The sequence below is a fragment of the Tupaia chinensis genome, unplaced genomic scaffold (genome assembly GCF_000334495.1).
Source record: "Tupaia chinensis unplaced genomic scaffold, TupChi_1.0 Scaffold000312_2, whole genome shotgun sequence".
Lineage (NCBI taxonomy): Eukaryota > Metazoa > Chordata > Mammalia > Scandentia > Tupaiidae > Tupaia > Tupaia belangeri.
In genome coordinates, this window is record NW_006159805.1 from 626,513 (window position 1) to 644,057 (window position 17,545).

Here is a 17,545-nt window from a genome sequence, read left to right on the forward strand (position 1 = left end):
GAACTACTTAAGGGTTTATAAATTCCACAGTTCTGTCTAAAAATACTAGATATTAATAGGTATATTTAAACTCTAACCATATATACATAGAGAGAGACTTAAATCGGGTTTGTGTTTACAATAATTACTGTTTTTACTTTAGTTAAAAATAAGCAAAATGCTCTATAAACCTAAAATCCATTTATCTAATTAATCTAATGCTTAGAACTAAGTACTTTAGACTAAAGCTTAAACTTACATTAGCGACAAAAATTGTGGAACCAAGTCTACCAGCCTGTAAATTACTGATAACCTCAGGAGGAATGTTTGGATTATTGAGAATAGAAGGTGGTAAATTCATCAACCCCGATCCCATATCAGGGACATGTCCTCCTGGAAATGTTCCTCCTGTTCGTTGCAATGCCCTACGAGCATTTTCTCCGTCAGGATCCTATAACACACATTGAATATTAAATGCCACTAAATACATCAGCAAATGTATATAATTCAAATAACAACTTCAAATTCTATAGTAGCTATCCCATCTGGCTCAAATTATTGACCACCCTGAAGAATAAGCTTTTTTCTCTCATGCAGAGAACTGAGTCCCATAAAAACCTGTGGACAGACAAAAGATTTCAGCCTCAGAAGACGCCAGTTAAATATCTCTTTGCAATCACTAAAGTCACTTAAGAACTTGAAATTAGTTTAATTTTGCCCTCACACTCGTATACAAGTATAGTACATATACATATATTGTAAATACGCATAGCTCAAAGGACAACAAAGTACTTACCGTGACTCTTCATTCTAAAATGTAGTTTATGGTGAATTCTCACCAAGGATGCACAATGAAATGCAAAATTCACACTAATTCGAAGTTTTTCAGTACTGGGACGCACAGTGATAAAACATAGGAATGTTGGAGTAGAGGGAATCTACTACTATTCATTTCACTCTAAACAGAATATCATTATCTATCTTCTAACTTACCTCCCTCAACAATGATTGAGATCTGAGATAGGGACAAAGAAGAGATTAAGGAGGGCTGTGTCTAAGTCAAGAATAACATTAAACATTGTTTTTGTTTTTTAAGTTCATTAACTTTACAAGACAAATGCCCTACCTTTAAACAAAATAAAACAAAGTTTAAATGTACTTCTCACTCATCCCACTAGGTGGAATACAAAAAAATTAAAATAAAAAGTCACATAAACACCCTGATAGACTAACACCTGCAATACCACATGATGATGCTAAAGGCAACCATTAGTTCTACTCTCCTGGCCTCAGTCTTGGGATAATAATAAAAAGAAAACTGGATGATTTCAACACATTTTCTAGAATGACTAGGAAACTAGAAGGTAAAAAGGTGAATGAAAATGAGAATTACAATGTCCTGGCTTCCGATGTATTTCTTTACTATGAAGAATTTTAAAAGACTACAAAAGTAAATAAATCTTATCAAAGAATGCTACAAAACTTAATAATAAATACAATAGGTCTGAGAAATTGAAAACCTATACAAACACAAAATTTAGGATAGTGGCTAGCTATGGAGAAAGAATAAAATAGGAAAGATGCTAAAGGTTGTATTTAATATTAATAAAACATATTGCTATGTTTTGTCTTTTACATATGCACATGCACACATATACATACACACACAATACACATACACACGTGTACATGTGTGATATATAAAACATATACAGGGCCAATCTGTGGCCTAGTTGTTAAGGGAGCCAGATCCCACATTGCCAACTATGTGGTGTGAACCCTGGCCCTGGGTGCTCCACCAGGTACATCTGGGTAAGTGCCCAAAATCCCCACGGGATGGAGAAATGGGGGAGAAGGGATTGTGGCACAACCACACTCCACTGGAGGTGCTTTCTCCCTCTCCCTGTTTCTTGCTGGTGAAAATATGCACCTTCTGGTCAATAAATGAATTATGTGTGTGTGTGTGTGTGTGTGTAAATACATACACAGAATAAAATTGTATCATCTATTAAATTGTCGGAAGTCATGACACATTTTTGCATAGAAAAATAGGTCATGATTTTTCTGACAACCCAATACTATATAATATGATTTTTATTTCTCTTTCCCCTTGCTGTCAGCCTCCCAGTCACTGCGTGTTATTACTATTAGAGGGCCTGTAATTCATTCCTAACTGCTACTAATCCCTACTTAATTAAAAGAAAAAATATAATTCTAAAATCTCTTAAGGAACACTAAAAATATACTTTCCTTAGATGTCCAACTCAGTAGTAGTTCTAAGCACTCATCCAGTCACCCATTTGTAAATCCGATATTCCCAGAAAAGAAACTCTTTAGTGGTGTTAATCTAAAAAAGTTAATTTAGTAAATCCCCTCATCGTTTAGCTATGCCGAATTTGACCATTTCTTTTTCTCTTATAAAAGCTAAAAATGGAGATATCTTATATTAACTTGGATAATATAATTATAATAATATTCGAGAATGTTATAGAGGATCTAGAATGTGCTAAAAATTAAAAGAACATAGAAAACCTGGTCTTGGCCTTTAGCATTCAGTAAACTTTATTTTCCCTTGTAAAAGAATGAGAATCTGTAATATTTGCACTTTGAAGAGGAACAAGAAACAAACAAACAAAAAGAAAAGCGAATTCTATGTCATTTTGAAGATTATAATTTGAGGGAAATTATTTAAAATACCAACACATTTAGAAGCACTTGTCCTGGTTTATGCATAAAAACCACCAAACAAATGGCTGGCACAAAGCATGGTGATCTAAACCTTCTCTACCAATTCTCCATGTCACTGTCAAAAGAAAAAAAAAATTTTTTTGAAAGATTTTTGCTATAGGACACGTGCACTTGCTGGAGAGAGACAGAAAGTGAGAAGTCACCCCCCCCCGGGGGGGGGGATGGCCATGCAGTAAGTAATCCCTTCTCCTTTCTCCTTGGGATTTTGGGCCCACAGGCACAGGTGCCTGGCATGAGTTTGAAGCAGCCAAGTCTGGGACTCAAACCATGGGTGACTATGTGAGAGTTGAGCAATGTAGCCATTACACCATCTGCTGGTCCCGTCAAGAGAAACTTTTAAACAATATCCTTCAGGCCCAAACAGCATTAGAGGAATATGGATGTTAATGCCAATAAAGGGATTTGGGATACATATATAAATCCTGGGGGCATTATCTTTAGTTTCAATTTATAATTATCAAATCACATCGGAAACAAGAGAAAAGCAACCCTTCTACAGAAATAACAATGATCAAAATTATTATTACAGCTAACATTTATTACGTAGTTATAATATTTTAAGGACACTAATAAGTGGTTTATATAACACTACAAATATAATAAATAAATAGCATTAATTAAATAGCTTCCATATATTAACAGAGTCCTTAAACGCTATCAAGTATTATTTACATTTTAGTAATAACAAAGAAACAAAAGGTTAAATAATTTGCCGTGGGTCACACAGTTTTTCTGATGCCAGAGCCTGAGTTCTCACTTAGTCTTCATAAAAAACCTGGTGGGTAATATCAGTAGTTAAAATTGGTGATGTTTGAAAAGTTAACTACTGTAATATGCCTACTCACATAGCTAGAAAGTGATGGAGCTAGGACTCGAATCACTACTATTAATACATTGCTAAATGCCCAGGCTGACTGACACTACTGCTCTACAACAAATGATTAGCATCACTGTTAGCAGAGAATCCTCAAGGTCCCAAGGTTATACCATCTCTCTCTCTGTTTTTTTTAAGTCCATTTCTTTATTTCATGCGACAGAGCGAGAGAAAGACAGGAACCCTCGATGGGATTTCATGCCACAATCCTTCACCCAGCCTGCCCAGTCAGCCAGAATTATGAGCACACACACATGCCCAGTGTACACAGATCAACCCAAGAGTCTAACCTCAATCTTCTTCATGGATCCAGCATCTCAGAGCAGTATGTTTACCACCAAGCCACCACAGCTAGTCCAGTATATGTCTTATAACAAAGACTTGAGCGAGGATATGTGCGTAACTGGTTTGTAAGCAAACTAATAGGATAAGATTTTAAAATATATAAAATAAAGGAGTCCATGAAAATGACTGCTATTCAAGCAATCATTCTCAGAGTCAATTATGCCTAACTCTAAGTATTTTTTTAATGTAACTTGATATAATTCTTTGGTTAATCTATTTACACTGCTATAATTCCATAAAAATAGAACATTTCCACTTTAGAAGTTTTTAAGTTATAGCTATAAATTTCACTAACAGAGTTAGAGCTTTTCTTAAATTTTAATCTCATACGGTTTCCAAGTTAACTTCATTTAAAGTATTTATCAATTTTATTCAAATCCGTAAGGTATGTGCATTTTTAGGAAAGCTTTAATTATCAAATATAAAAATAGCTATGGCATTTCTCAAATTAAACAAAATCTAAAAACTGAAAATATCTATACCAAATAAAGTCAGTACTTAAAGTTTATCATCTTCAAACAGCTGATTCATTAAGTTTTAAAAATTATATACTTCTACATATTTATAACAACTTGCAATAAATCAAATACATTGGATAAGTGCATAACAGCAAATCAGAAATGATACAAGTAAAATTATCATCAAAATACAATGCCTTAATAAGCATCTATGTTTTAAAAATAAATGCTATAAGCAGACAAAAACATTACCAAAGATGAAAACCCAAAGAAAACATGTCCTTAAAGTCAAATATCTAAATTCCAAATAAGAGAAATCTTACCTCTTTAATATTCAGGGGTCTTCCGCTAAGATCATATTTGTTCATAGTTTCTAGTGCTTTCTTTACAAATTCTTCATCTTTGAATTCAATCACACTTAATAGGGAAAAAAACAGGAAATATTTATGTACAAAGTTTTTTTTTTTAAAATCAGAAATTTGACTTAAGAAAGATACTTAAAAAAAAAAAAATTTCTTACCCACAGCCCTATATCCAGGTAGATTTGTCAATATATGCAAAAGAAAAAAAAAGTTTTAGATCAGTAGATGGTTAAAGGTAAATTCTAACATTCAAATCATTAAAATAATATAATCACTTATCGTTTACACCTCTAGAACATAACAGGCAAGTGACCATAACTTTTCTACAAATTTATAAATCCATCTACGTAATACAGTAGACTCTAGCATGTAACAAGCTTGGAGCACATTTTTACTTTTATACAATTGTTCTTTCAGTTAAAACTCATATCACTGCACAGATTCAATTAGCAGTAATTAAAAAAATAATTAAAGGCTCCAAAATCCTTACATACTATCCTTATATAATTAAAAATAATTTCAAAAGATATATTGTTCACAATATATTTCTCAGCTCTATTAAAATCAAAATAAAAATATTAATTTCATTTTAACAACATTCCGTATTAGATTAAAACTGGCTGCGTACAATTTAATAGCATCCAGTTGCATATAAAAGAATCACCTATATTAAAGAAACTAATTTGTAGTTTTATAAGCAATTTATATGATTACAATGCAAGGTGCCATTTAAATATGATGACAAAGTTTTTTTTATTATTTTTCATGCCCCTAACTAGTTTCTGCTAATATAATCCAACATTAATAGTTTACTATTGTATTCTTCAATATATTACAGTCTTGTTGCTAAAAATCGAGATCTACTATCAACCAATTCCTTCTTTGTCAATTTAATCATCAGTATCATTCATACCAATTAGAGCACTGTCTCTTATGTAGTCCTGCAGGCTACCGAATTCAGCCTCTCAGTAAAAGTTTCAAAGAAACACCTTTATTTGAAAAGTTCTGAATAAACACCTTTAAGCTATAGGCCTCTCAAAAAAAAACTCTGAGGGATTATCAATTCAGTGACTTTTAAAATATCCTTGAAGACATCAAAATACAACAAAAAAAGGCCCCTATATTAAAATCTTATTGGCTAAGAAAGCATTGCCCTAGAGCATTAAAAAATGAGGACCCTTTATAAGCATTTACAAGACCCATCCCTTCCAGGCAGCTAATTTGGTTTGTATAAGTGTCAGACTTGCTAATATAAAGCCTCAAATCTGGTATAATAAAGTAAAATAAAATGAAACTTAAGTTTCCAAAAACTGATACAAGAATTATACAAAAGTAAACTGCTGAGGAACTTTTAAACCTCAAGCAGATTATGGCCCACAGCACTTACCCTTGATTTTCCTTCCGCATCCTTAAAGAGCTCCACGTATGTAACCTCACCAACTACATAAGACATACAAAAGGAAGATACCAAGAAACAATACATTTAAACACCAATATCTTGCTTTACTGCACACCTGTGCACAACTCTACAGAAAAGCACCTATTATTCACCAACAATCAAAACCAGACCAACATACCTCCTATCAATGGCTATGTAAATTTAACTAATTTTCAGAAGTGTACATCATCCACATTCTCTAAAAAAGCGAACCACCATATTGACCTAATTCATACTACAGATCATATTTTGGCCAGCATGATATAGTTGGTGAACAAATGCACATATACATACAAATGGCCCCTTAGCCTATCATATTAAAAAGCATCAACATTAGCACTTTTCAAATAACTTTGGTCAGCCTACACACAACAGCTGTTTTAAGGTGACTTTCTACCTGAATGTCTTCAATCATATTTGCCATCAGTAAGCTAAATTTACAAGTCATGCTTCACAGCAAGCCACACACTTTCTAAATAAAGTCAATGAATAAAACCAATCAAATAGTTGTCACCTTACAACAGATACACCAATGCAATTGTTTTTCTTTATTAGAAGAGATCAGCCTCAAAACCAAGTACATAGTTTGCAGGACTGTTGAAACTCAATTTTTCAAGAGATAACAAAACTAACTTTTACAAGATCAAGTATTAAAATTATTTTCCCCAAAACCAACCATGTATATAAAATGAAGGTTTTCAGATGATTCTGAAAACAAACTGCAACAGAGTAACACATTTTAATATAGAACTGCAAAGACAGCATGGCAGTCATGACAATGCAAACAAAATGAATTCCACAGCCAGATTCCAGTCTCCACCAAGGTAATAACAAAACAGCTTTTGGAAAAAAATAATCAGACCATATTAGTCATACTTTAGCACACTAAATATATTGCTTAACTAATGCAATAGTCCTTTTAAAATCTGTAGAAACTTCAACAAGACAAAAGCAATCACTTTAACAAAATTCTTGGTGGCATGCATATGCTGGCTCGCTACTATCCCCCTAAAATGGCTAGAAGAAAAATACTTCATTTATCCATACTGCCTTGTAATGAAATTGTGTGAAGTGAAAGAAAAGGGAAAAGATTAATTCACATATCAAGAAATAAAAATCAATTTTTTGAGTCCGTGTGGCTCAGAGGAATAAAAAGGTTCCTTAGTTCTCTCCCCTTCCTATATGAAGATTATCCAATAGTGGGTTACTTTAGCAATAGTTACCTTTTTCTCTCATTAGGTCTTTAATAGCTTGCCATTTCATGTCATATGGGATGTTGCTAATGAAAACTCTGTTACGATTTGGACCCTTCTTTTCTCCAGTGCCGGAATTCTTTTCTTTTGAATAAGGATGAAATCTATTGGCCTTCTTATTTCCTGTAGATTTTTCTTTTAAGTCAGATTTCTCTTCTTTCACTGATTCATCATTCTCTCTATGAATTTTAAAAAAAGAAAACTCTCAGTTGTGCTTGTAAGAATGAAAGTCTCTATTTAATAAATATTTCATATTTATCATATCACTTCACAAAACTCTCTACTAAGCTAGACTTCAGTAGAGGCCAGAGCATCAGCCTGATAGCTTTGAAATTACCCAGTGCATTTCAAAGCAAGTGTTTGGACTTAGTATGAAACGTCTCATTGAATAATTCTATATTTTGTCCATATTAAATGATTGGAAGCACCCAAACAATCACCTACTTTTTCCTGTCACACTATTTAATAGATGTTTATTAGACCCTAACAAGGGAAGAAGAAATTATGATTTTTTTAAGAGAGATTTTTTTAAGGTTTTTTTTTGTTTTTTGGGGTTTTTTTTGCTATAGGGCGCATGCGCTCGCCAGACAGACAGAGAGACAGAGATAGAAAGCGAGAAATCACCCCCCAGGGGGGATGGCATCACCGCAATCCTTTCTCCTCCATTCTTCTCTTGGGATCTTGGGCACTCATGCACACGCGCCTGGCGTGAGTTTAAGCCACCAGGTCCGGGACTCAAACCGCGGTCAACTATGTGGGAGTCCAGCAACATAGCCATTACGCTAACTGCTGGTCCCTTTAAGAGAGATTTTTGCTATAGGGTATGTGTGTTTGCCAGAGAGACAAAAAGCAAGAAATTATCCCCACCCTACCCCCCCAGGAGGAATGACCATGCTGCAATCCCTTCCCCTCCATTCTCCTCTCAGGATTTTGGGCATGTATGTACACACGTCCAGCATCAGTTTTAAGCTGCTGGGTCCAGGACTCAAACTGTGGTTGACTATGCAGGAGTTCACGATATAACTATTACGCCACCTCCTGGTCTCTTAATTCTATAGTATGTAAAACTACCACCTTTAATGGAGAATTACCTTTCTGGGTTTCATTCAAAACTAAAAAGCTAATTTACAAAATGATAACCTGACAAAGCTCATTCCTTAAAGGTTCAGATTTTTTCCAGAACTTTCCCCTCCCTTGCTTTTAAAAAACACTGCTTTTAAAATGTTAAAATACATAACTATGTGTATATGTATATATCTATGTCTATATATTATACACACACACACACACGAAACTCAAATTTTTGCTATTTCCAATTTTGGCTAACACATAAACTGTGTAAGTTATCCTAATAGTTTCATGTTTACTGTTTTTCTGTGCTTTAACCTATAAACTAATATAAGGCACTTCATAGAATGCTGTATTTATTGAAATATTAATAAAATCCTCTACAATGAGAAGATGAGGCAGACAAGGGAAGCAGTACTTAAATGCAAATGAACCAAATTTTACATATCTACTTTTTAATGAGCCTCTAGTTGGGGAAAAAAAATTAATGAATAAAACTGGAATAACAACACAACCATATAATTCTATATTACCAAGCATCCATAAATGTAGGGATACATTTAAAGTAACTCTATAGATAAAAACCCAGATTTATATTTATATTTATATTTTTAAGATTTTTTTTTTACAGAAATAACAGTAGACTTCTTTTAAATCACTAATTATACAAGCTAATTTCAGGCTAAATAATAAAATTTCAATTTTAAAGCAATTTCACAAATAGACACTAATAAAAATCTCTGGAAATAATGCCCTAAAAATTTTTAAAGCTTCCTGGATTAGGTTTCATAACCAAGATTCTAAACCAAGCAATTTTAGAAATCTATGTATTACAATGTTCCACATACACTTCTTACTACAGTCCTTTGTTACATTATTATGTTGAACCTGGATCCTACTCATCTCAGCAGTTAACACAACATTAGTATTGAAAATATGTTAACAAAGTAACTATTTTATATTAGTAGCATCTTGAATGGTGAACATAACATGTGCTTAATAAATAATTTTTTAATAAATAAGCAGTCAATTAAGACCCATGCTTCTCTGAGCACAGATGATGCCACAGTCTACCAGAAAAAGCTACTAAAACCAAGAAAAGAGACATTAGGCCAAATTTAGCTTTGCCCATCTTTTTAGATTTTGACAGGGTCAGCTTCACTGTCAAAAATATTTCCCCAACAGAAATGTCCTGGCCTGCAAGAAGTCTTCTCAACTGTCCAGCTCCAGAAAGGACCAACCTGTGTGAACACAGTGGCATTTCTAAACATAGAAGCAAGCAGACAAAAGACACAGAGGCCTTTTCTCTGATTTGTGGGTACAGTAGACACAAGAACAAATCCTCCTTTTTATCTCCCAAAGATTCATTTACATAATAGGCTTATGCTGAGTTCAAATGAATGTTTGTAAATAACTAAGTCTCTGTTCAGGTGAGCAGATATCTATACAGTCTCTAAATAAATTACCCTTCCCCTGCTTTTCTTCTTGGATGAAACCAACTGTGAAAAATTATACAAAGTTCTGAAAATATTCACAATGTCTATTGTTAATGTGGGTGACAGTTTCATGTATGTTGTAAATATTTGCTCACAACAATTTGACAATCTCATTAAAAAGCAGTAGTATATATTTTTAAAGAATTATTAATTCTAATATTATTCATTCATTTATTTTTATTTGACCAGAGAGATACAGAGAGAGAGAAAGAGAGGGGTGAGATGGTAAGTGAGAAAGCAAGCCACCAGGTCTGGGACTCAAACTGTGGTTAGCCACGTGAGAGTATCCAGCCTTAACCACCACTCTACCCCTTGGCCCCCAAAACACAGTAATATATTTTTCTTAAATCACCTTTAAAATATTTACTGGGACCAGCCAATGGCATAATGGGTTATGTCACTAACTCCCACATAGTCAACCACAGTTCAGGCTTAAAACTCACGCTGGGCATATATGCACACCCAAAGTCCCGAAAGGAGAATGGAGGAGAAGTGATTGTAGCATGGCTATCCCCATGGGGTGGGAGTGACTTCTTGTTTTCTGTCTGTCTCTGTCTCTCCGACAAGCAAACATTCTCTATAGCAAAAATCTCTCTTAAAAAGAATAATAAAATATTTATTATTTTTACTAAAGGCAAACAGGAAAAGCAATTTTTACAACTTTTTCCCAGTTGGTAGTATTTTAAGAACAGCTAAACTGCTCATGTACAATGTATAAATAAAGAGTATCTATAATGGCTAGAGTGACTAGAGAGATGATCCGATCATTTAAAAAAAAAGAAAAGAAAAAGCCCTAATTACACAATTTATCAACTCTTTCTATGTCAAAAATACACTGTTAAAGAAAGTACAAACATATGTAAAAACTCATAAGGAAATGGTACTACATAATACCACCAGATTGGCACTATACCCAAAATTCCATATACTAATTCCCCAACTATTCAGTTTGGCAACCCCTGCTCCCCAACAATGTACTTAAAGACCCACAAAACAATCACAAAAATCTGCCCCTATCAATACTCTTGGAAGACTGAATTATGTCTACCCAAATTAGAACATAAATTTCTGAAAAACATCACTATCCACCATCAAATAGAGAAATACAATTTCAATGTGATTTAAAAGGTATAACACCATAGTCTGAGATTCAAATTAATTTTAATTCCAGAGGAAAACTACCAGGGGGAAACTCATGTTAATAAATGTTTACATGAAAAAAAGTCTCAAATAGACTAACCTTATACCAAAAGGAAGTAAAAAGAAGGAAAAAAAATTAAGTCTAAAGTTGGAAGGAAGGAAATAGTAAAAATAGAGCAGAAATAAATGAAATTAGAAAAACAAAGGAAAGAAATCAACCAAGTTAGAGCTGGTTTTTTAAAAAGATAACCAAAATTGGAAAGACTAACTAAGGGGAAAAAAATGAGAGGGAAATCAAAATTAGAAATAAAAGCAACATTGGGGCCAGCAGGTGGTGTGGTGGTTAAAAGCACTGGAATTCCACAAGGTAGACTGCAGTTCAAGTCCTGGGCCTGATGGCTTACTTTCTCTTTCTCCCTCCCTCTCAATTTAAAAATCAATAAAATAAAGTTTAATAAGATAATTCTTTTAAAAAAAGTAAAGAAAAGCAGCATTACAACTGATAAAATAGAAATACAAAGGATTAGAAACTACCATGAATAATTAATTATACATCGATAAATTGGATAACCTAAAAAATGGATAAATTCCTAGAAACATACAACTCATAGACTGAATCATGAAGAAATTTTAAAATCTGAACAAACCAATAATGAGAACAATGATTGAATCAGTAATCAAAAATCTCTCAGGTGAGCTAGTGGCATAGTCATTAAGGCAGCCAGATCCCACATGACCAACTAACTGCACAGTTCAAGTCCAGGAGCCAGTGGATTAAGAAGTACACTGGGTAAATGTGTGTACATGCCCAAAATCCAACAGGAGAATGGAAAAGAAAGGAATGTAGCATGGCCATCGCTCCTGAGGTGCTTGCTCTCTCGCTCGCGCTCACTCGCTCTCTCTCGCTCTCTCTCTCGTTAGTGTACACACCCTATGATAATTTTTTTTTTAAAAAAAGAAAGACTCCTCAATAAAGTCCAAGACCTGATGAAATTACTGATGAATTCCACCAAATATTTAAGAGTTAATACCAATCCTTTTCAAACTCTTCCAAAAAATTAAAGAAGAGGGAACTCTAAAAGTCATTTTACAAGGTTAGTATACGAAAATGAGACAAGGACATGACCAGAAAAAGAAGTACAGGCCAATATCCTTTATGAACAGAGATGCAAAAATCCTCAACAAAATACTAGCAAACCAAATTCAACAGTACATTAAAAGGATCATACACCATGATCAAGTTAGCTCTGGAATGCAAGAATAGATGGACATACACAAATTATAAATGTGATATACCACAGTAACACATTAATGGATTAACAAAATCAAATTATCATCTCAATAGAAACAGGAAAAACATCTGACAAAATTCAACATCCTTTCATGATAAAAATTCTCAACAAATTATGTACAGAAAGAATGTATCTCAAAACAATAAAGGTCATATATGACATGCCCACAGGTAACAACTCATTCAACAGTGAAAAATTGAAAGCTTTTCTTCTAAGATCGAGAACAAGAGAGGGATTCCTGCTCTTGCTATTCAACATAGTACTGGAAGACCTAACTAGAATAATTAAGCAAAAAAGGAAAGAAGGAAAGAAGACAGGCAAAGAAATAAATATAAAGCATCCAAACTGGAAAGGAAGAAATAAAATGATCTCTGTAGAAGACATGGTCTTATACACAGAAACCACTAAAAGACTCCACCAAAAATATACACAGAAAGCACTAAAAGATTTCACCAAAATTTAGCAAAGTTATAGGTTATTAAAATCAACACACAAAAAATGAGTTGTGGGGCCAGTCAGTAGCATGGTGGTCAAGGTGGCTAGATCCCACATAACCAACTGCACAGTTTAAGTCCTAGACCTGGTAGCCTGGAAAACACACAGGGCATGTGTGCATGCATGCCCAAAATACCAAGAGGAGAATGGAGAAGGGATTGTGATGTGGTCATTGCCTGTGGAGTGCTTTCTCACTTTCCCTCCCTCAGCCTCTCTCCAGCAAGCACACGTGGCCTATAGCCAATTAACAACAACAACAACAACAAGTCAGTTATTTCTATACACTAACAACTATCAAAAATAACTAAGGTGGAAGATACAAATAAATTGGAAGTTATCCCATGTTCATGAATCAGAATTATCAAAATGTTCATATAAAACAAAATGACCTACTGATTCAATATGACCCCTATTAAAGTTCCATGGCGTTTTTCTAACAAATAGGAAAAAAAAAATCCTATAATTCTCATGAGACAGACAATCCCAAACAGCTAAAATAACCTTGAACAAGAAGAAAAATATTAGAAGCACTACAACGTCCCCAATTTCAAAATATAATACAAAGCTATAGTCATCAAAACAGTATAGTGCTGGTATAAAAACAGACACACAGATCAATGTAAGAGAACAGAAAGCTTAGAAATACATCTATCCACATGCATGCAGTCAAATAATCTTCAGCAAACACACCAAAAATACACAATGAAGAAACAATAGTCTCTTCAATAAATGGTGTTGAGAAAACTGGATATTCACATATAAAAGAAAATACTGAAATTAGATCCTTCTAACACATACGAAAATCAACCCAAAATGGATCAGACTTAACACATAAAAGCAGAATCCATGTAACTTTTAGGAGAAAAGCTCTATGACACTGGTCTTGGCAATGATTTTTTTTTTTTTTGATATGACACTCAAAGTACAGGAGACAAAAGCAAATATAGACAAAGGGACTACATTAAACTAAAAAGGTTCTGTACAGCAAAGTAAACAATAAACAAAATAAAAACATAACCTACAGAATAGGAGAAAATATCTGCAAAATACATATCCCATACAGGGCTAATATAAAAACATACAAAGAACTCATACGACTCAAGGGCAAAAACAGCCTGATTCTTTTAAATGGAAAAAGGACATGGGTAGGTATTTTTCTAAAGAAGACATACAAATGGCCAATAGGTATATTAAAAATTACTCAGTCTCACTAATCATCAGGGAAATGAAACTTTCTTCACACCTGTTAGGATAACCGTCATTAAAAAGTCAAAATATAAGTGTTGGGAAGGATGTGGAGAAAAAAGAAGCATTACATGTTGTTGGTGGCAATACATATGGTAAAGCCATTATGGAAAACTGTATGGAGGTTTCTCAAAAAACTGAAAATAGAACTACCATATGAGCCAACAATCCTACTTCTGGTATACATCCAAAATAAAATCACTATCTTAAAGAGACACCTGCACTCCCATGTTTCCTACAGCATTGTAAACAGCCACAGTATAACAAGAATTGAAGTATCTATTGGGTCGTCAGGAAAGTTATGTCATGTTTTTCTACACAAAAATGTGTCATGACTTTTCCGAGAATCCAATAATTTACAGATAATGGAACTTACACAAAATGGAATGTTATTCAGTCCCTAAAATAAAAAAAATAGAAAAAAAATCTTTCCATTTGCCACCACATGGATGAACCTGGAGGACATTAAGCTAAGTGAAATAAACCAGATGCAGAAAGACAAATACTGCATAAACTCACTTACATGTGTAATCTTAAAAAGCCAAATAAATAGAAGCAGAGAGTAGAAGGGTGGTTACGTTACCAGAGGACAGGAGGTGAAACAAATAGGGCGATGTTGGTCTATGGGTACAGACTTTCAGTTAAAGTAATTTCCAGAGACCTAATGTACAGTATAGTTACTACTTAATAATGATGTACATACTGGATACCTGACATTTTCTGAGAATAGATCCTAATTATCCTCATCACGATAAAAAAGAATGGCAACTACATGAGGTGACAGATTTGTTAATTTCACAAATTATTCATATATCAAAACATCACAATGTATACATTAAATAGAAACAATTTCTATTAACAAATTATATCTCAATAAAACTGGCAAAAAATATAATTAGCCCAATTCTAGTCTTTAGTCCTAAGATTATAAAAATTAGTATTCTCCTAGCAAACATTTTGACTTGCTCCTGTTCCAATGCTTAATATTTTCTAAGTATCCTAATACAACTTTTGTTTTTGTTTATTTGTTTTTGCCATAGGACAAGTGCACTTACCAGAGAGACAGTGAAAGGAAAAGTAAGAAATCATCCCTCCCCCCCCATGAGGGGGTGATGCACCATAATCCCTTTAAGCTACCAAGTCTGGGACTAGAACAGTGGTTGGCCAGGTAGGAATCTAGCACCTTAACTACCATGCCATCTGCTGGCACTGCCTAATGTAACTCTTAATCAACATATACTCCAAGGTGTTATTTAATCATATATAAATAATGAAGAGTTATAATACTCCTGTTTTCCCTCCTAATCACTTTTAAGAAAAGAACTCTCAATATACCATTTTAGCATAAAAGAAAAGACTACATCGGGAACCAGCAGTTAGCGTAATGGCTATGTCGCTGGACTCCCATGTAGTCGACCGTGGTTTGCATGCCGGACCCAGTGGCTTAAAACTCACGCCGGGCGCGTGTGTGTGTGTGTGCCCAAGATCCTGAGAGGAGAATGGAGGAGAAGGGATTGCGGCGTGACCATCCCCCCTGGGGGGTGATTTCTCACTTTCTGTCTCTATGTCTCTCTCTGTCTGTCTGGCAAGCACCCGCGCCCTATAGCAAAAACCTCTCCAAAAAAAAAAGACTACATCTAGAGAAACAGCTTTAATTTCTTGTCTAAAATGTGTGCATGCCCACTAAATCTTCTGCAAATGAGTTTCATGATCACAAAACTCACATCTATATTTTTTCAAAAGAATACTTACTAGTCCTTTTAAAATTTAAGTCCTAGGACCAGCAGATGGTGTAATGGTTACATGGCTGGACTCCCACAGTCAACCCTGGTTCAAGTCCCAGACCTGGCGGCTTAAAACTCACACCAGGCACACATGTATGCCCAAGATCCCCAAAAGAGAAGGAATTGTGTTGTGGCTCTCCCACCCTGGGGGGTGATTTCTCACTTTCTGTCTCTTTGGCAAGCACACATGCCCTATAGCAAAAATCTCTCTCTAAAATAAAGAAAATATAAGTCCTTGAAGATACAAAAATGAGTAAGACAGTGGTCCGTGCTCTCAAGAACTACAGTTTAACCTTAGCAAAAGCTATTTAGAACCTGATGACAAGCAGTACTCCAGTTACTTCTAAGCAACATGTATGTTAAGACAATGTTCAGTAATTTTGATCATCAATTATAAATTCTTATCATTCAAAACATTTGGTAATCAACTCAAGGTTTGTGTGTTAGCGTTGTGAACTCCTACTGGTACACAAAGTCATAGAAAGGTCTTAGGAGCCTAGTCATTCAGTGGGACTGACCCATAATGGACCACCATTTGTTTTCACAGAATAGACAGTACAAGAAGAAATCCCTGAGAGTAAGTTGGTCTCTACTCAACCTCTGGGAAAAGAGGAAAGAGATGAATTATAAGCAATACAAAAAGAATCTGTTTGCTGACAGCATTTCTCATTTCTTCCTTTAGATTTTTCCTCTTCCTATTATACATTAGGAAAGGATTCTTTTCCCCACGTCTCTTCTTTCTTTTCCTACATTGCTAAATCACAGAGTTGAGAGACTTTTAGACTGATGGAGGTTTAGATATCAGCTTCACCTGTACCAATACTATTACACTAATCATACCCACGTGTGGAAGGGCTGCTCCGTAATTCAAGGCTGTACTTTTTGTTAAGGAGAAAGGGCAGCATGCTCATGTTTAGATATGAACTACTAACACTTAAAAAAAAAAAACTATACCACGGGTGAGAGAGACAACAGAGACAGCAAGAAGGTCTGGAAGTCACCTTGTTTCCAGCTTCAGTCAGCCCCACATCACAGGCCATGGGGGGGTCCCTTATGTGTTCAGGAAGATCTCTAGACACCAATGGGGAACCTACCTACCTGGGTCAGCCTGCAGAGCACCACACTTCACTGCTGCACTACCACCATGCCCTCAATACAGCACAATTTTCCACTGTTTATCATTTCTATTTTTAATGCCAAATCCTTGAAAACCTACATTTTGGCACTCACGACAGAAAGTGCTCTGCTCACATTCTGGTTCCCCAACTACATCAAGAAGCAAAGCCACTGAGTTCCAATCTGTTATACCTGTCCCTCAGTTCAGCATAGACCATGCTGCCTATACCCAATTCAAACCCCCTAAAGAGGAAGAGTGACACAACAGCTAGAGCTGGAGAGAACTACCCCATCTCATCTGCCATCAACCCTTAAACAGATTGGTCCAGATTTGAGGTCCCTGTTTCGAACATTTCCTAGTTCAGTGTGAGTATACGTTGACTCTGAGATACAACTGAGAGAAGGAAAAGAATGTTTTCATTAAGTTATTAACGAACTTTCAATTTCAGGTT

General features: G+C 34.8%; 1 protein-coding gene across 1 annotated transcript in view; it reads right to left on the reverse strand.

Moving 5' to 3' along the window:
* MYEF2 (myelin expression factor 2) overlaps positions 1 to 17,311 on the reverse strand; it is a 37,088-nt gene extending 19,777 nt beyond the window's left edge. Inside the window, exons 1-6 of the mRNA XM_027772891.1 lie at positions 17,286 to 17,311; positions 7,428 to 7,636; positions 6,154 to 6,206; positions 4,925 to 4,932; positions 4,728 to 4,821; positions 239 to 430 (exon numbers count right to left, since the gene is read on the reverse strand). Of these exons, the coding sequence (XP_027628692.1) occupies positions 239 to 430; positions 4,728 to 4,821; positions 4,925 to 4,932; positions 6,154 to 6,206; positions 7,428 to 7,636; positions 17,286 to 17,311 (582 nt within the window). The remainder of the gene's footprint in view (positions 1 to 238; positions 431 to 4,727; positions 4,822 to 4,924; positions 4,933 to 6,153; positions 6,207 to 7,427; positions 7,637 to 17,285) is intronic.
* Positions 17,312 to 17,545: the final 234 nt, after the last annotated feature.